The 20,832-nt window shown below is 37.8% G+C and overlaps 1 protein-coding gene across 3 annotated transcripts in view; it reads left to right on the top strand.

Moving 5' to 3' along the window:
• Stat4 (signal transducer and activator of transcription 4) overlaps nt 1–20,832 on the top strand; it is a 91,521-nt gene that overhangs the window by 64,450 nt on the left and 6,239 nt on the right. For all 3 annotated transcript variants that reach the window (XM_047547120.1, XM_047547118.1, XM_047547119.1), the window contains 8 exons: nt 118–210; nt 3,119–3,178; nt 3,469–3,486; nt 3,570–3,663; nt 4,601–4,645; nt 16,028–16,111; nt 17,864–17,962; nt 20,203–20,338. In XM_047547120.1, coding sequence (XP_047403076.1) covers nt 118–210; nt 3,119–3,178; nt 3,469–3,486; nt 3,570–3,663; nt 4,601–4,645; nt 16,028–16,111; nt 17,864–17,962; nt 20,203–20,338 — 629 coding nt within the window. The remainder of the gene's footprint in view (nt 1–117; nt 211–3,118; nt 3,179–3,468; nt 3,487–3,569; nt 3,664–4,600; nt 4,646–16,027; nt 16,112–17,863; nt 17,963–20,202; nt 20,339–20,832) is intronic.

The following is a 20,832-nucleotide window of genomic DNA, read 5'->3' as shown; positions in this document are numbered from 1 at the left end:
GTAGAGTATTTGGACTGAGAGGATATGAACAGGATGGCAACCTGTCCCTCTGTGGTTTGCATCCTGCCGATATCGTCAATGCTTTCACATGGTGTGCTTTATTTCCTTTTCATCTAGTTCATTTGTGGTTGAGCGACAGCCATGCATGCCAACCCACCCTCAGAGGCCGATGGTACTTAAAACCCTCATTCAGTTCACTGTAAAACTAAGGTAGGCAGAACACCTTCTATCATTCCTTGTTCATGGAGCCATAACCACTGCGTAATTAAGGCTAGTTTCTCTTATGTTACCTGTTCTTTATCGAGCACCTATTATGAACCCAGCACTGAGTTTGGGTAAAATCTTGCAGAAATGTTAGAATGAGAATTCTGCTTGTCCAGAGCATGACAATGTGGGGTATTAATGAGGAGGTGAGGGATATGAGCATGAAAGCATGGAATTGTAATATGACAATGGGGTTAACTGCTAGACAGGTTAACTTGAGAGGACCGGAGAGATGGGGAATGGGAAGAGAATTGCAGGAGAGTGAGAGCACAGAAACAAAGGACTCCCCAGTCTGTTTTTATTGGTGGAGAGCAAAGAGAGATAATATGGGGAAGACAGATGGGGGACAGATTGGAAAGGCTTTGAATGTCCTATGCAGGAAATGTAGTGGCACATTCTTCCCTTGTGATTACCTAATAACTGGCTTATTGGATTTTCCACAAAAACTCTGAACACTATAATTTTCAGTATATCCTTACTGTGTACCTGATTTAAAGACACTTGGGTGTTGTATTATTTTTGTTTTTCTTTCATTGTGTATTTGATCTTTTCCATAAGCATGAGCAATCAAAATGTAATTTTCCCTAATACCACTTAGAACAATGAGTTTGAGTTCTTATTTTCAGAGATTTTCATCATGGTTCAAACTCCAAAAACTAAAACTTTAAATTACTAATCATTAAGTCACCCCTAGAAAGCTGAAACCTCAAACTAACAAGTCAAGAGGTGGTAAAGCCATGGTAGAGACAGAGTCCTATGATAAGGGTCCCTGATCACAGGCACCTAACCAACATCTATAAAGGGAAAGTACTTGTCTTCAATTTGCAGTCCAAAACCCTAATTAAACCTCTCAATCAGTGTCTTTGTGTGAATTTTGCACCAAGAGCTAAATGCCAAAATAAAAAGGAGTCGCCAGTTTTTTTGTTTTTTTTTTTAAATTTTATTCTTCTCAAAAGTTGATCATTCCTCAACCCCACATCTCTATGTAACTCAGAAGACAATATAAAGGGAAATAGGATGGATCGGTGGGATGGATCGGTGGTGGACCCCTTGCACTTTGTTACCTCCTACAGATGGTGTAGTACATCTAAGATATTGTCTGAGACTAAAGGGGAAAGAGCAGGGGTTGCTCAGCAAGGCATTCTGAGTAGAGAGGCCCTGCAAGAGCACCTCCTTGCCTGCTAGTTGAAGTGACTACCTGGGACATAGACCATCAGCCCTGGTGTGGGGGTCCTGTCCTCTTCTACTGGACTGCTGGGCCCTCATCCTCTTTCTCTCAGCCTTGCCCTTCACTGCCTTGATCAAGATCCTGTACCTTCTATGTGACATTTTTCCCTAAAACCCCTCTCTACCATAGCACGGCATTCTTCTATTTCAAAGGGAGGGTAACTCAGGACTCTAAGTGTCACCATCAGATTGAATCTGATCCTTCCTGAAGTAGTACAGAAAGGAAGGTGGAAAGAGAAACTATCTGGCCTGATTTCATGTGACCACACCCCCTCTGTACCACCCACCACAAAGGACTTTACATTTAACCAATCTTGTGCTTTGTACAGGACATTAAGGGAACCTTTGTTACAATCCACCTTTTGTTTTTGCTATGATCTAATTTATTTCTCTGGTGCTCCTGTATTGTCACCATATTCTGTATTCCCTCTGTTTGGCTGGAGTCCTTGCTTTTGTAGAGTCACCTACATCTCTCCCTTCTCCAGTCTTTGCTATACCAGTTCCCAGGTACCTGAGACACTACAGGGCACTGTACCTATGTTGAGTGAATGAGCGAGGCTTGGGATGAGTATGTGAATAAATGACTGAATGAGTGAGTGAATGAACATCTTTGCTGCTGCACTGAAACCACAGACAGATCGCATCATGGGACACATTCCAAAGAGTTGAGGAAAGCAAAAGAATAGAGCATGGTCTGAAAACAGAAGAAGGAATGGAAGGAATTGTTGTTCTATACTTTAGTTGCTTGTTTGTTTGAAGTTATGTCTTTTTTAGTTTCGAACATATTTGCTGTTACTAAGTCTAGTGCATTTAAATGGTTTTGTTTTGGTTTTTAGCGCTATGAATTGAACCCAGGGGCACTCTATCACTGAGCTATATCCTCAGCCCTTTTTTTTTTATTCTTTGGTACTAGGGATTGAACCCAGTAGGACTTAATCACTGAATCACACCCCAGCCCCTTTTATATTTTATTTTGAGAAGAGGGTCTTGATAAATTGCTTAGGCTTCACTAAGTTGCTGAGGCTGGCTTTGAACTTGTGATCCTCCTGCCTCAGTCTCCTAAGTAACTGGGATTGCAGGTGTGCACCACATGCATGACCCCAAGTATAGTATGTTTGAAGATTGTAAATATATTTGAATCGTGATTTTCCATATTCATTTCAGAGGCTTGGTCTTAATATTTTCTCCATAAAACAGTTACCAAACAACAAATAGTTTTACTAAGTTTACAATTTTTTTATAATATATGAATAAAATGGGGCCATATCACTTGCAATTTTTTTTCTCGTAACTATACATTTAACTCAGGTTTGAACTTTAGCCAAAATATATAGCTCTTTTTCTGACCAGGGCAATGTATTATCCAGGATACATCAACTGAAGCAATATGGAAACATTTTCCAAATGTTTGTCAGTAAAAATATTAACTGGCTGATGTCAGCATTAGTAACATGGTAAACTAAAGAGGAACTTGAAAACATATAAACACATGTGTTACATACAACTGGAGATAATGCAAGTTTTATTTATATGGTATGTCATAAATATATTTAATTCTTGGAATATAAAAAAGACTTTTCATACTTTTAAATTTTATCTTTGATTCTTTTCTGATGTCTCTTTTTAGACTACTAATAAAATTGCCAGAACTAAACTATCAAGTAAAGGTTAAAGCATCAATTGACAAGTAAGTTTTCTAATTTTATTTCAAATATAACAATGTCAGGTTTTTAAAAATGAATTGCCCTTTTTTTAAACAATTTTGAACTTTTAAATTTACTTCTCTAACTTCACACATTAATGTACTTTAGTTGACTTTTAAATTTAAACATTTAATAGAACCCAAAGAAGAATTAACTTGTTTTTTACTATAAAGATTTAAAATGAAATTTTATGTATTATCCTTTTAAGAATACTAACAGGTTTTTAATAGATTTATTAAACAGCCCATTTACAGAAATCTTCTTGGTTTTACAGGAATGTTTCAACTCTAAGGTAAGATATTTTGTAGAATTTTTTCCCCCATATCTCATATATTTTACCTGAGACCATGTAAATAACTAAGATTTCCTCTCTAGCAATCGAAGATTTGTCCTTTGTGGAACCCATGTCAAAGCCATGTCCATTGAAGAATCTTCCAATGGGAGTCTCTCAGTAGAATTTAGACATTTGGTAAGCTTGGCAGAAAAATTACATGGGCTTTTTTTGTCCTCCCAAATTTTACACATCTTTAGTAATAGGCCTTATGGTTCAGGGTATTTTGTTAAGTGCTTCTTAGATGAGATTAGGGACCACATGGAGGAATAAAACATGCCACGTGGAAGAATTAAAACAGTAGGAAGATCACTGACCCTTATCTCAGACAGCCTGAGTTCTGAACAGTGGTGATGTAGGATGTGAGTATACATAGTAGTTGCTCAATATCTTTTGATGATTAATGACAAAGATACTCCATCTTAAAACAGCTAGGCATTCCTAGTTTCATTTTTAAAATCTTCCCAGGAAGCAATATCCAGTAACAATGTGTGTGACTGAAAGCACTTTCCTTTTAGGAGAGTGGCTTGGGCAAACAGGGTGTTCCCTGGGTACAGCAGAGTGCGGTTTGCCTTGGCATGTCTAGAAAGCTCCAACCCAGCCTCATCCTGTTGCTTCTCTTTTTTACCACTTCCTCTTGACCTAGAGTTCTCTTCCTGTCTTCTTTCTAATTCTTTGCACAGTTCTTAGATTCCCAAAGGTCCTATTGCTTTTTTCTTTCTTTCTTTCTTTCTTCTTTTTCTTGCCAGAAACAGGTTGCTCTTCTGGTTTGTTAACATCCAGTGAGTACCTCACCTGAGTGTTGTGGCCATACTGAATCAGGCTCGGAAGGTCTACTTTCTGAAAGATAAAATTTAGGTTAACAAAGATATTTGCATACACGAATTTAAACTGGTGTTTGTTTTCAGTGTTCCTTTCTGTAGAATCTAAGCTGCTAAATTAGGTTCCAGTGAGTTGGAGGGCACTTCTAGAAGTCAAAACTATGGCCAATAAAATGGGGACAGTGGGTCCAACTGACTGGGTATGCAGCTGATGGTGCCTCTCCAACTGAACACTGTTGTTTTCTTTTACAAAGCAACCAAAGGAAATGAAGTCCAGTGCTGGAAGTAAAGGAAATGAGGTAGGAAATATTTCCTCCTAGAGAATTTTTCTAAGAAACAAACCTATATCTTATTTTTACAAAGTTTTTAAAAGACTTAATAATATATAAAGTCAAATCCACATTTCTCTGACTATAAACATCAAGCGTTATAACTGCAGACAATATGGGATTTTTTTGAAAGGAGAAAATAAAAATAGCATATCATAACACCCTCCAAAGAAGACAACGATTAATATTTTGGTACATATCATTTTGATCTTTATGTTTCCATTACTGTATAAATATTTCACAGACATTGTTTTGTAATCTTTTATTTAACAGAGCAGTATATGGTAAACAGCTTTCCATGACTTGAAATACTCTTGGAAAACATGATTAAAATTGGTTGCAATAATAATGCATTTTATAGGTGTGCTATAATTTTAGTCAGTCCTCTATCATGGTAAAATATCTTAAAATCAGAATCATTTATTCTCCCTCGGATGTGAGATAAAGCTCAAATATTGTGATATATTATGTAAAAATCACAGGTGAAAAACAATCCTATTACTTTGTGGTATTAATCACCTTGCTCTCTAAGGTTAGTATTTCACTAGATAAATAGAATAAAGGGGGAAAAAAAAAAACAACCCTGTAGGTCAAGTACTCACATTCGAGTGGGTCAATGATATAGAAGTCATATCCTGAACTGGAAGGGACCCTGGAGTCACCTATTAAATTGGCCTAGAAACTGGGGCTTTGTGCCTATGCCATTTGTATTTGGAAGTAGGAAACCTGCATTTGAATCCAGGCTCTTGCAGTGACTGAAAATGTGATCTTTGAAAAATGATCTGGTAGAGAAATACTGCATTTTTTCCCTCTAAGAGATCAGGAGAGTAGCCCCAGCACTCTCTGCCCAGATACTGCATATGTAAGACCATCTACATGATGCAGTTATACAGCAGTGAGGTTTATTTCTGGTGCAGTTTGTACAGATCCAATCTCCTGGTTTTATAGTCACAACTCCTATGAGAAAGACCTTTGAATTATTTGGAAGAAAAGCACTTCATAAATCCAGCATCCAGTGACATCCAATCTATCACACTCCCACAGAACTGTAAAGATCCATCACAAAAGGTTTAATGCTCCACCATTTTCCCTCTAAGAATTCTTCATTCCCTTAATTGTGTCTTAAAAATCAGTTTCCAAATATCACAACCCCACCACAGATGAGCTTAGTCTTCCTCCCTGGGTAGAATCATTGCTTAAGACGGAGCCCCAAGTCAGTCTCTGTCGATACAGATACCACAGGAGTAGGCTTCCAAATTTGAGAATATTCTAGTGAAACAAATAATAACAGATATTCCTCCCACCTTATACAAACCCATAAATGTTATCTAAATCTCCTAATTAAACATTAGCACATTGTAAATAAAAGTCCATTTCACACATCTCACTGAAATTTTGACCAAAGTTATAACATTTCTTTCAACTTGACATTCCTGAATATTTATTATTCACAAACAGACTAAGCACAATTATTCTGAAATTTTCTTAAGCAAAACAAATCCAAAGGGAATATCTAAATAGCTCAATTCTTATAGTACATTGTCTTGTTTATGAATATAAAATCAAAATCTTTACCTGGATTTCCCTAGAGATAGAAATCTAAGTAAATCATTTTCTATTAGAGAAAAACCAACCACTGTCTTAGTAACACTGTCTACTTATATTGCTTTGAATTTATTTCTTCTTATTTTTCGATTAATATCAAAAGCATACAGTCATAAAATGATTTTGCTTCTTCCTTTTTTATTTTTTCAGATTTGCTAAAGCAGTATCATTGTGTTTTAAGGCTATTCTTTGAGCTCCCCCTGTTGATAGAATTTTAGTATGACTCCAAGGGACATTTAAAATAAGCCACAGGATTGAACATGGTTTTATGCCCTATAGGAACAAATGATGCATCATGGAATGTGTGAAAGAAAATGAACTAGCCATCAGGGGCTTGAGTGGTCAGCAGGGGTGGCCAAAGGAAAAAGTAGGGGAGGAGCTGGAAAAAAGTGGGGTTCATAAAGCCATTGGGTCAGGGATTGTGGGAAAAAATTTCAGGAAAACAAGAAGCTAGAATATCATAACCTAATTTTTGAGTTTCAAAAAGTTGCTATTGCTTATCTGTGAGCACCACAGCAGGAGCATATAGCCTGCTAAGAATTCATTTAACACATCTTCCATAGCATTTACTATGTACTAGGAACTAAGAGTGTCCCTAATGTGGACTTATGTAACTCTGCAACAATGCAATGAACTAGGTACTATTAGTCTCCCACTTATTTCAATTAGGGAAACTGAGGCACACAGTAGTCAGGGTTACTCAACATTACTCAGAGTGATCAGTTTACTCAAGATTACAGGGACCATTAGTAGCAGGGTCAAAATCCAAGCCACGGCAGTCTGGAACTCCTGACTCTCTCTTGACCTCTTCTTTGGCATTTTCCACCCCCATTTATCTCACCATAAGTCTACCTTTTTTCCTACCAGTTGAGAAATCAGGATTGCTGCATAATATAATATTTACCAGGTTTAGAAAAAAATTCAAAATAATGCATGTTTAGGAAATGTTGTTAACGACTCTCTTTGTTTGTATTTCTGTCAGGCCTCAGTTGCTGAAATAGCACCAGAGTTGGGCTCTGCCTCTTCCCATAAGTCTGACCTTGAGCAAGTCACACACCCCTTCTACTCCCCCTTTCCTTTTCTTCAGAACAGGGTTGATGTTATCCTATATTTCTTAAGAGTTTTGTAAGGACCAGGTGAAATGGCAGATGTTTGCTGGGGTTGTGACTGATCAGCCATCCCTGCTGCTGCAGATACTACACCCAAGAGAGAGAGCTGGGCTCCAAAAGGTGGCACTTCAGACAATTGCTGATCTTCATTCTTCTCTACCACCTGCCACATACTTGGCTGGAGAACTAGTCCCTTTCAAGGATCTCAGGGCACTTTCCTCTTCTGGCTCCAGGACCCCAAAATTTCAGACCATTGTTTATGTGTGCTTCTCTTATGAAATTTCATGTCTGAACTTCCCCTCATCACCCCAAGGTCCCACCACACACACACGCACACATACACACACAGGGTTCTTCAGTTCTACTCTATGGTGTAAAAGCTCAGATTGGCTAGTTAAATTATGGAGAACGTGCCAAGATGCAAGGAATGATTCTTCCCCTGAGTCACCATTCCAGCACCTTGTGACTGTTTGAGATTATCCAAGAAGAGTTGACCTTGGTAAGATGTCCAAGGTCCCATGCTTCAGGTTTAGGCAAAGGGAGGAGGTTGCATGAAATCCATCTGGTTCCTAGAAGAGTCCAAAAGACCAAAGAGATGCCTCAGGATCTACTCTGGGTTGAGATTTATGCATCAGGGAGCTCTGGAACCCTCACCTTTGCCTCTCTTGGGGCAACTTTACTTTTTTATGTATTATTTTACAGATGGGTACCTGGATGGTGAATTTACTTTCAAGTATATATTCCAAGGTTCAAAAAGTTTTTGAAACCCATTGGACTAGACAGCCTCTGAAACTCCTTTGCTAAGATTCTACAGTCAAGACAGAGTGTAGGGGCTTTAGATTATTGTAATGGGTTTAATTTAAAGAATTTGTTTGAGAACTTCTCAGCACCCCTATCACAAAATCAAAGTGAGCACTTGCTACCCTTTCTCCCCACCATTATTTTCTCCTGGGAAGAGTTACAGTGAAGAAAAGGTGCCATCACCTAGCAAGGGACCAGACTTTGAAGCCATTAGTCTATCTTGTAAAATAAACATTCCCAGCAAACATCCTTTCCCCAGAGGTCCTTATCACAGAGGGAGCGGCTAGAGAGTGGTTGCTGAAATGTGGAAACTGTTTGAATAGGGAAGCTGGGATTGCAGTCTCTCCAGTTTTCTCTTTGTCAGTGGGCTTTAACTGATAAATGGCAGTTTTAGCCACAGACAGAGGTGTTAGGTGATTTTGTTCATGTGGTGGAAAGTCATGAAGCACAAAGAAGCTATTAGTAAAGCCTGGGTGACTTGAGTTTCATTTAACAAAATAGCCAAACAGATGTTCTTTCAAGGTTCAGTGTTCTCAAACACAGACACACAACTCACCCCAACCAGCCCGAGCATTTCACAGCAAGATGAATTCTCCTAATTGAAGGAGATGTAACACTTTCTTTAAGGGAGAAATTGGTACCAGCATATCACTAAAAACTTAGACTTTTTAGAGTGCAACATCCTCCTTACAATATGGTTTTACAGCATGAGCATAAAAGTTATTTTAAAATCATTTCTTGTGAGTCTATGATTACAGGTTTTCATCATGTGATCATATCACCTTTCCTCCATCATTCCCCAGCATCTAACCCAGTGCCTAGCACATAATAGGTGCCCAATAAATATTTGATAAATGGATTATATTAATTTTTTTCTATTATATACAAACTTATATAGGTTATGGCTTGTTAAGAAAAGAACAAGACATTTTTCTTAGAGGAGACTTTAAGTATTTGTGTATATATTCTACATTTCCAGGGTGTGCTATTAGACACTGAGCAGAGAAAACAAAAAAAATACAGTGACATCTAGACATAGCTTTCATTGGATCGTGTATTTTCCCCAGGTGGAGACCAGGTCAAGTCATTCAGTCAATTTCTTACTTTCTGAGTAGATTACATGTGATGGATATTTTTCTGTAGAAGTACTATAGAGTCAATTCAGTTATAATATTTAGTGCCATATAATATCACAAATACCAATATTTCGAATCTGTAATCATCTCAAGTGATCCAAAAGGCTTTTAATGTAGACATTAGTGGATGCAACTTATCTATGTTATTTCCCAATCTGTAAGGGATAGAACCTAGGAATGTGAAATGCAAGTGTCTTTGGCTTGGAGTGCACTGAGATGTCGAAAACCATGGCTGATGGCCATGCAAGCTTTGAAAATTAACAAGGTTTCCTTTTATCAGAGCTGATTTTGTCTAGTCATGTGTGTTGAATGTGAGCTTCTTTGCTGGATTTTATTCTAAAATGCATCAAAATTGCATCAGGGGGTTTTGGGTAAACATTAGAAATTAGTCTGCATCATGAGAAAAACTCTCATCATCCACATTTTATTTCAGTAAAGTGTCATCTAAAGCATGAAGTCATTCCTAGAAGTTAACAGATAGCCCTAAGTGTCAATGCATCTGTGGAAGCCTGGTGTCTCACAGCTCAAGACCCTGACATTTGGACGGGGTGCACACAGGTGTCATGACTCAGACAGCTGAGGAAATTACCCATAATGGATGATCATATGTATATTTAATCACGCAAATTAGGCTGCAGAGGCTAGAATGAGGGCCCTTATCATTCAGTTTTTCCTACTCTCACTCACAGTACAGGACGCCTGGTCTCTAATCATCATAATGTGCATGGGGATTTCTCCTCACTAATAACTTGGTTTCCTGCAGATACCAAATGGGTGTTCTGTAGGACACTCTGACACTGTCTACCTGGAGATCACGTCAGATTCCACAGGTTAAGGACTCTGTCCCACAAGAGTCGCCCTGCTTCAAACAGTAATTGCAAGTCCTAGGCTGTGACTGTACTTCTGACCCACAAGCAATAAATGGGTTCCCAAGACTCCCTCCTCAGATTCAATTAATTTCCTAGAGAAGCTCAAGAACTCAGGGAAACACTTGTACTTGCCAGTTTGTTATAAAGGATATTACAAAGGATACAGATGAAGAGTTGGATAGAAGGCATGCGTGGGCAAGGTCTGTGGGGAGGACACAGAGCATCCCTGCTCTTTCCAGGCATGCCACCCTCCAGGGACCTCCACATGTTCAGCAATCCAGAAGCTCCTCAAATCTTGTCCTTTGGGATTTTGATGGAAGTTTCATTAAGTATGACTGATTATATCATTGCCATGGTTGATGAACAGCCTTCAGCCCCTCATCACCTCAGAGATTAGGGAGTGGGGCTGAAAGTTCCAATACTCTAATCACATGGCTGGTTCCCCTGGCATCCAACTCCCATACTGGGTATATCCAGGAGCTCCCAAGACACATTTCATCAGAACAAAAAGTAACTGCTATCACTCAGGGAAATCCCAAAGGATTTAGAAGCTCTGACTCAGACACTCAGGAAATTATAAGGTCTATTTCAGGAATCAGAATCAAAGACCAAATATTAAAACAAAAGATTCTTTTAGCACCCCTATCTACAAAGGTCTTAGAAACTCTGTCCCAGGGACTAAAGCAGAGACTAAATATACATTTCATATGATATCACGATATTATGGGACCTCACACTCATAAAAAGGTTTCCTTTGGTCATCCTCCAGCTGAGAAGGGGGTTAAGGGAAAATGCTTACCTAGAGTTCAGGACCCTAGCATTCTCAGCCTCTAAAACCTCAAGTCAACCATGAGGGACTGTGTGGGTTTCTCTCTAGGTCTACTTTCCCCAGCACAGATGGTACCATCAATACAAACATTCATAAGCAAAAGGAGAGGCCTAGAAGCCACCCTTGTCATCTGAGTCTCTTCACACAAGTGGAAGAGAAGGAAATGGGCAATGGTTCAGGAAGTCCATGCCCTACCCATGCCTCCATGTTCCAGAGGGACTTTGAGGAGCTAAAACTAGCCAATTAGGTTATGTGAAGGCTGTGTCAAGGTGAGAGGCTAGACCTCATTTTAACAGTTTGTTAACTTGATGTATAATGGTTAAATATTTCAACATATGGTACCATCTGTGTACTTGCCTGAAGCCTCTTCACTATTCTGTACCTGCTCGAATCATCCTGTCTACCACCCATTTGTGAACATAAAATGGAAGTTGTGGGTTCTTCAGGTGTCTCAGTGCTTTGCATGGTGTAAGCAACCCCTCCATTAAGGTAGTAAGATTTTTCTATTATTTAAAAATGTGGCTGGGCACATGGGGTACACCTGTAAATCCCATGTACTCTGGAGTCTGAAGCAGGAGGATCACCAGTTTGGGGTCAGCCTGGGCAACTTAGTGAGAACCTGTCTCAAAATAAAAAAAAAAAAAAGGGTTGGGGTTATATAGCTCAGCAGTATAGTTCTGCATTTTAAAAAAGAAAGAAATGGTGGGGTTTTTTTTGTTCAACTTGGTGCCTAAACATAAACCACTACTTTAGCTCATGTTCAACTAAAGAAACAAATTTATTTCAATGCTGTGGGGGAAGGAGGAGGTAAAGTATGTCAGTATGTTAATATACTGAGAGTACTTTTAGGGGTGCTTTAAGGGATTTTCAAGCAGAATTTTCATTATAAATAACTTTCTACTTATCCAGTGGAAAAAAAAAAAAGTGGTTCCACTGTACTCAATCTAACCCCCTGTAGGGCATATAAAGTGCCATAATGATCTAGCCTGAGGGAGGGAAGAGTTTTTCATTCTGTACTTACTACTCAGTAACAACCCTAAGCTTAACATTCTCATTATTAATAAAGTCCTCTCAGGTAACTGTTATTTAGATCATTGTATTTGACTAATTTATTATTTCAAAATTAACTTAAATGGATCTTGATTTGTTATTGATGCATATTCAGTGATAGCACCCCCTTTCTTTCAAGGTGATCCTGTCATCTCCAACCCCATCCTGACTTTTTTCAGATAATTTCACTTCTGTTCACATGTTCTAGGGCTTATTGTTTAAATTATTTAAGCTTTCTATCTCCAACTTTCCCACATCCCTTTTGAAAAACTAAGCACAATGTAGATACGCCACATCAAGAATAATTGCCTCCCAAATTCCACCCAAACTTCTTGTTAAAATGCAGAATCTGATTCACTAAGCCTGGGCCAGAGGTCCTGTTTTTCTGACAAGTTTTTAGATAGTGACAATGCTACTGGCCCTGGGCATAGATAAGTTCTGTAAGATATTCATCAGGGAAAAACTAATTTCTCCCCCACACCTTCCCAACCAAACCTCTCCTCAGAGGTAGTCATTTTTGAGCTGTAAATATCATGCATACTAATTCTGATACTTCTTGATTTTTAAAAAATTTCTTTCCCATATTTAACTCCTGAATTCTTTATATAAGCTGTAACTCTGAGAACTCTAAATACATATTAATTTCTCCCCATCTCCACAATATTGTTATATAACATATTTTGGTTTCATCAATATGTCTGGTGTTCACATAATTACAATTATATAAAAAAGTGTTAACGGCTAAGCCATGTAGGCTGCAATGATTACGGTTCCACTCTTGTATTGCTTCTCATTCTCTCTGGATTTAATAGTTGCCTCGAGTTTTTTATTTGAGTAATTTTATGTACCTGTCATTAATGTAGCTCTGAACTTTCCATGAGACCTAGAGAACTCCTCAGAGTACAAATATGTCAATCTATGAGTCTTTTTCTTTTTTTCATGGCTACATCCTCTTGGGAGCCATGTATCTTCTTACTCCAGTCCTGGCTGGCTGCCATCTGATCCTGTTGTACAGTTGTGAATTTTGTTGTTGTTTTTAAGCTTCCTCTTGCTGCTATCCTAGGAAGAACATCCCCTTTCTCATGGCTGCGCTCATGTCTTCTTTTTTTTTTTCTTTCTTAGTTTACTATCATTTTTATTAGAGAAACTCTTCCAGTAGCTTCCAGAGAAAAGGTAGTTGGGAACAAAGTTTCTTGAGGACTTGCTTACCTAAAGAAGCTTTTTACACTCACACTTGACTAAGAGCTTGGCTGGATACAGAATTCTGCCCTAGAAATCATTTTCTCTCAGAATTTTTAAAACACTTTCATTGCCTTCTAATTGCATTCTAATTCTTACTCATTTGTAACTGGTCTGTGCATCTGAAACCTTTCAGAGTTTTCCTTTAATCCTTGGTTTTCTGAAATTTTACAACAATGTATTTTGGTGTTGCTTTCTAGTTATTTATGGTGCTGGAGGTTTCCTGGGGATCTTCCAATTTAAATATTCATTTTCTTCGATTTGAGAAGTTTTATTTTATTTATTATTTGCAATAGACTATTGAGATCATGTGAAAACATATAAAAACAATAAAATGAACATCCATTAACCAGCTTTAAAAAGTCGGGCTTTGCAAATGCAGTTAAAGATAGCTGGTATTCCTCTGTAGTCCTTTTCTTCTCCATCCACCAAGATCCACTGCAGACGTAGCCATTGTCTTGAATGTTGGTGTTTATTATTCCCAAGTCTGTTTTTATACTTGAGCTACAAATGAATATGCCCCTAAATACTTTGTATTGTTCTTTATTTAATTATGACAACTTAATATATACTACTGCAATTTGCTTTTCTTGCTCAACAGTTTTTTTCTGAGACCCATCCTTCAGCTGATTTATGTTGTGCGAGATTATTCAATTCAGTTTCTGTCTTTTACTCCCTAAATATACACAATATATTTAGCTATTCCATTGATGAACAGTTTTTAGCATTGTACACAATTCCACTATAAGTGCCTGCAATTAATATTCTTCTACATGCCTTTTTTATCTGAGTACAAGAAATTCCTTGAGCTATGTGCATGTGACAAGAATTGATAAGTGTAGGTAATGGCTATCTTGCATTTTATTAGATATTGAGAAATTGTCTTCCAAAGTGATTGCACTAATACCCATATGCAGTGTCTAAGAATTGCCATTTGGTTGTGTTTTTGATATTTCCTCCACTCCACAGGTTCTTTCTGGAACTTGTGTTAGTTTGTTGTTGGAGTGCATATAATAAGTTTTTATTGTCTTTTCTATCTTATTTTTCATTTTTCCATTTTTTTTGGTTTTACTTTTTTTCTCTACTTCTAATTCTTCTACTGTATTTATTTTTCTTACATTTTAAATTATTCATTATTATTTTCTGAATGTACCTTTTATAGTCTCTTATTCTTGTTTCATTGATAATTGTTATATAATTATATAAAACAGTTTAAGAAACTTATGATGGAAAATTTCACATATACACGAAAGTAGAAAATACAATTAGCCCCCATTTATGCAACACATAACTTCAGCAATAATTGACATTTGCCTTCTTGTTTCATCTGTTTTTTTCCTATACAAAAACATTTTTCTACAGTTTTTAAATTCCAAGTAATATAGCTTCTTACTCACAGATACTTTAGAAAGTGTCAGCAGAATATAAGAAGTTCTTAAACACAACACCCTTGTCTCAAAATAATAATTCCCTAAAGCTATTCCTTAATCGGACCTTGCTTGTTCAAATTTCTCCATTGTGTCATAAAAGGTCTTCCTTACAAATTAGTATCCAAGCAGTATTAACCCATTATAATTGGTTGATTTGCCATTTATTTGTTGAAACTGAGCCTAGTACACATTTTTTTATAGATTTTTTTTAACTCTTGTCTTTTGCATTATCTTTTGAGTTCTTTTTTTTTTTTTTCTATCTGTATTCATGTAAGAGTCTTTGTCAAATGTCTGACAATTCTTAGGCTGCTGTTTAAAATTAAGGGCACTAAAAAGCTGTCTGGAAGTTCTATGTGCATTTTGGGAATTGTAGACTTTAGAGTGAATATTAGGACCTGGTTGTTTCATAAGTTCTTTTCCTTTGGTCTGGGTCACTTTGAAAGATGTCCTTCCTAGAGACTTTAAGCCTGGCCATGAGTTGTCCAGATGTCAGGAAGTAGGGAAGGGCTTCACCATGGACTTTCACAGCATCATCCTCTTTTGAGCCTGGTACCTCAGCCCTGTCCACAGCTTGACCTGAATGCACAGCCTTTCTGATTCTTCTGGGTCTTCTGCCCAATACAGTAATCCTCCTGCCCCGACCCGGGCTGGGGAAGGATGGAGGCCTCACAACATGACTTGGGGCTCCTAATCCACCTCCTGTGCAATCTCTTCTATCCACAGCCTCGGCAGCCAGTGCTTCCAACCCCTGGGTTCTTACTTCTACCCTCATTCCTCATTCTCCTACTTCTCACTGGGGGATCTAAATTACAATTTTGCTTTACTGGAAAGTGAATAAAACTCCACCTGTTATCTTAGTAGAGCAAACAGATGATAACACACGTATCTCACCTAACATGTTTAATCAGAAGAAAATCTTGCTTTCTTTTAAAACAAACTCATTAGGACACTAGGAGTTTCTTATGTATACCCCCAAAGACATGTTTTCATTAATATTTGGTAAATCAAAAGAACTAATTTTCAAAATTAAAATAAAGAATAACTTATCTGAATTTCAACTGACAATATGCTTGGATTTTAAAAGCCAGAAATTGTATTGTTTTGGAGACTTATGATCATTCTGTTTGTGGATTCCAAAACTCCACATATAACTTTTAAAATAATAGAAAGAATTTTCAATAATAGGGAATGTTTGGGGAACATTTACTCTGAAGTTTATTACCTTTTTAGAAATAAGTCTAATATTAGACGGTAGGTAAGATAATGTATTTGTTTCTCCCTTAGGGCTGTCACATGGTGACTGAGGAGCTTCATTCCATAACTTTTGAGACACAGATCTGCCTCTATGGCCTGACCATCGACTTGGAGGTATGTGTTTCACGGAGCATCTACTATTTACCAGTAATATTTGCAGGAATTGGTCAGCATCTGTAGATGAAAGCTTAATCTTTTCTAGGTTTTAGTAGTTCCCTGTTATTTTTGTTTTACCTTAGAGAAGCAGTATGTCAAATGTTCACCAAATAGTTAACATGTTATTCTACTCTGATATGTGGATGCTAACACACAATAAGTGGAGGGAGGGAAGAATAGAAGTTCACTGGATTAGACAAAGGGCAATGATGGGAAGTGAGGGACGGGAACAGGAAAGACAGTGAAATGAATCGGATATAATGTTCCTATGTTCATATATGAATACACTACTGTGAAACTCCACATCATGTACAACCACAAGAATGGGATCCTAATTAGAATAGGTTATACTTCATGTATGTATAATATTTCAAAATACATTCTACTGTCATGTATATCAGAAAAGAACAAATAAAATTTAAAAAAAACATGCTACTCTGGTTAAATATAAATGATAAAGTTTCATAGAATTATGATTTTAATATATGTTGAATAATTTGTTGCCTACATTGCATTTTTGCTCATTTATTTTGTGGGATTTTTCTGAGTCACAAATACTGAGCGGAAAGTCTAAAACAGAAGTCAGTATCCTTGGACCATGTCATGTGGTGATATATTTTTTTAATCTTATATGAAAATCTCTTAGAAGGAAGACTTCTCTAACATAATAAACAAGCAAAAACAATAAAACACTGACAGCGAATTGCTTTGATCCTCTTCTAACAATGACCATTGAACCCAAAGACACAATAATGAAACTTTTGGGATTAAACTGAATGTGGTTGACTGCAAGCCCCTTGAAGGCAGGACACTGCCTTGAATGTACACAGTCAATGCACAATACCTAGCACATGGTAGGTGCTCAACAGTTGTAGAATAAATGAGCAGTTTAGTGCATGAATGAACAAGCACAATTTCACACATCCTGAATGTGATCAGATTTGTGGAGTGTATTGTGCAAGAATTCTGCCTTTGCTCTCTTATTTAATGAATGCAAACATATTTGTAAACCTTCCATAGGTTTCTTCCTCTTCTCTTTCCCTAAACCTATTTCCATGAACTGTTAATTTCCTTAACTGGGTGTTTTACTGCCTATAGGAATGTGATGTCTGTTATTGGAAAGGCATTGTTGCAAATTGATCAGTGTCTCCAGCTAGTCTATAGAAGCCTGTTCATTCCACAAGGTAGAAAACTGCATTACCAACGGAACTAAATTCAGTTCTGCCAGCAGTAGGCAGGCAGCTCCAGCTCTTACACCTTACCTTTCGCCTTGTGTGATAAAAACTCCCATGGCTAGTACTGGTGATAATAAGGTGTTAGATAGTAATTTGAATCTACTGATTCACCCACAGGTAAATTTAAAGTCAGATTTGAAAATGTGACAATAAAGTGGACAGGCGCTAAATCAATAGAATTTCTAATTAGTTGCAGTTGAGGTAGTAGTGACATGAGAAAGTATACATATTCATGTGATGTCAAGGAAAATGTTAGGAAAGCTTTCTAAGCACTCTGAAAGGACTCCAGCTTTTCCTACACCCTGGCTCATTCATGCTCAAAAGCTCTGCTGCCAGGGGTCATATTAGTGACAGTGAACATGAGCATCAGGATTGGGAATGGGGTGGGCTTGAGATGGCTCTTTGGAGGAAAGGATCAAGTGTAAGATTAATGTAATGTACAATCATCTGTAATAACGATTTTTTTTTTAACCAGACCAGCTCGTTACCTGTGGTGATGATTTCCAATGTCAGCCAGTTACCTAATGCTTGGGCATCCATCATTTGGTACAATGTGTCAACCAATGATTCCCAGGTAGAGTTTCCTGCCTCTTCTCATTCTATTTGATTTGTTTTATTGTCAACAAAACCCATCTGTCAAAAAGTGGTGTGTGTGTTTATGTGCACATGTGTGCATGTGCCCACAAAGGCATGTGTTTGTTTGTTGTTCATTTATAGTTTCATAGTTCATTTCATATTTAGAGTAATATATTCTGATGTACTTGGATCCTGAGGGAGTGTTGGCTAGCAAAAGTGACAGATATTGGTCACTTCTGAGAGGCTGGTCATCTCCCAACAATATGCATCACAGAATTCTAGGACCATCCTGCGGCCCTAATAACTACACTGTAGGGAAGCTCCTTGCCTTAAAAGTTTACACCCGACTGCTGTCAGAATTTGATATCTCATCTCCTTAGCTTCTTCTGGCCCCACCTTTTACCTACAGTTTCTTATATGAAGTTAGAAAATTGGTTTCCAAATAAGTCCCTAGGATATTCATCAATCTTGCCTAACTATCCTTTGACAGCACAGATTTTCGAGTCAATTATGTATAGATTTTATCCCTCCCAGGCTTAAGCTGGGTTTTAGTGCCATCTGGTGGTTATATGCAGCACTGACCAAAAATTGGCCTCAAGTCACAATGCAAGCGATTAAGACTCAAGAAAACCAAGGAGTGGCACAAAAGATGAGTCAGCACTTCCTCTGCTCCCTCTCACTAAATCTCAGTGTGTGTCTGAAAAACACCAATGTTTACAGAAAACAGGTCAGCTGTAAATAACAGCATTTCTTCTTAATTCAAAGCAAATATTCCCTCCAAATCAATTGATTTGTTCACATAAGGTCCCAGCAATAAGAACAAAGCCATAATAGGTTCACCGTAAGTGTTCTTAACCTTCAACCCAATGTTCCTAATATGGAAAATTGTTCAACCCTATTCCTCCTCGGCCTCAGTACCCTGGCATCTGAGACAGATCTACTGTCCGAAGGAAGGCTGCAGGGAGTTCCTTGTGCCCGACTTCCTCTCAGCCTGAAGAGAAGAGACCAGAACTCACTAGAGCCTTTCCCTTTTGGCAAATCCCCTCTAGGAGTTCATTTCTTTCAGCTCCAGGGCATAGGAGGGGAGATGGGATAACTCTGTCCTTTAGCCTCACAGCACAGCAACACTCTTGGCTTTGCTTGGTGGCCTGTTTGAGAGCCACCTCAGCCATCCCACCCACTCCCAGATTACTTGGTTCAGCATGAGAATCTGGAGACTGAGTCAAGTATAGCTCCTCCGACAGTCACAGCCTGCTTTCAAACCAAGCTGAACAATGAACTGGGATTTCTTAATTCTAGCCTAATGGGAAACCTAAACTCTTGGACTTTTATTATATTCTGGGCTTTCTGTCCATTTTTCCAGGTACAATTTTCAGGTGTAAGGAAACTGCCTTCCTAGAAACTCTTTCTCTTCCTTCTCCCTCGTCCTATCTCCCCTCTTTGTTGGATGCTATATCCTCTAACATTCCCACCTTCTAGAGTCTCTTGGTCCTTTTCCTTTCTGCCTACAACTTAGCTCATGTTCACCTATGCCTCCTCCAGGTACTGCACTACATTTCTCAATTCTTTCCCTCCTCCTCTTCTTAGAATACCTGGTTTTCACACCTATCTGCTTTCCCATACATAATCTGGGACAACGTCTTGTGGTCTACTACTATTGACCCAGTTTTGGGCACAAACAACCTCATCACTATCTGATCATAGAGAATATTCTCCTATCTAGAGCAAAATAAGAAAAAACTACCATACTATCCTTAAAATAGGAGTTTGAGGTTAGTTGTTAAACTCACCTTATAGGATTACTTTCCTTGTCCTGGGACTTTTGGTATTTCTTGCTTTTGGGATGACTGATCTCATCAAAGTGTAACTGGTGGCTTCTCATGATGAGCCAATTTAAAAAATGTGATGTTTCATTTAAGATTAATATTATTTCAGAAAAGAGTATCTGTCCAATTATTTGTTGGGCAGTGTTAAACACTTGTCTATGATGATTGATAGTTGATAGTCCAGGAAAAAGTTAAGAGATGCCAAATGATTCAGGAAAGATGCAATTCTGTATAATGTCACACAAAAGCCCTTTAGGAAAAAACAAGATCAGTCTTAAAAAGAACAGAGTAAGATTTCATTCTGTATTGTTAATTTAGTTGATCTGGATCTCAAATCAGAAATCCCATATATTGAATTACAATGTGTTTAGTGTAATTAACAACTATAATCATCATCATAACTCTATTTCAGAACTTGGTTTTCTTTAATAACCCTCCATCTGCCACTTTGAGTCAACTCCTGGAAGTGATGAGCTGGCAGTTTTCATCATATGTTGGTCGTGGCCTTAATTCAGATCAACTCAATATGCTGGCAGAGAAGCTTACAGGTGAGAATTGATAGGAACAGAGGCTTTGCCTGTTTTTTGGCACTCAAACATTTTAAGGAACCAGAATGATATTACTAACACTACTATTAATGATTATTACAGTTTATTGAGTGTCCACTATATTGCCAGGCACAAGTGCTATATTATCTTTAATTCCCACAAAAGTTCTGTAAGGTCCATATTATTCTATCCATTATAAAGATGAGGCTGATGAGGTTCAGAGGCCAAGTGACTGACTAGTACATACAGCCAAGTCTTGACAGGGCAGGGCCAGTTCTAAAGCTCTTCCTTTCCATTGCACATGTTAGTTTCCAGGTGTGCTTAAGCCATTTCTGCTGAAGATGATGTGAAGCCTTAATGGTGCATTGATCTTTCATATTAATATCTCAACTGACATTAACCAACTGGGAAACAACTGATTTCCTCACAAGTAAGGAGACTTAATAGAAAATTTGAAAACACCTAGTAATAATCTAATTCTGCATATTAAGAAA

This window comes from Sciurus carolinensis, chromosome 3 (assembly GCF_902686445.1).
Source record: "Sciurus carolinensis chromosome 3, mSciCar1.2, whole genome shotgun sequence".
NCBI lineage: Eukaryota > Metazoa > Chordata > Mammalia > Rodentia > Sciuridae > Sciurus > Sciurus carolinensis.
The sequence above is the reverse complement of the archived record's forward strand: the minus strand, read 5'-3'. Positions and strand labels throughout refer to the sequence as shown.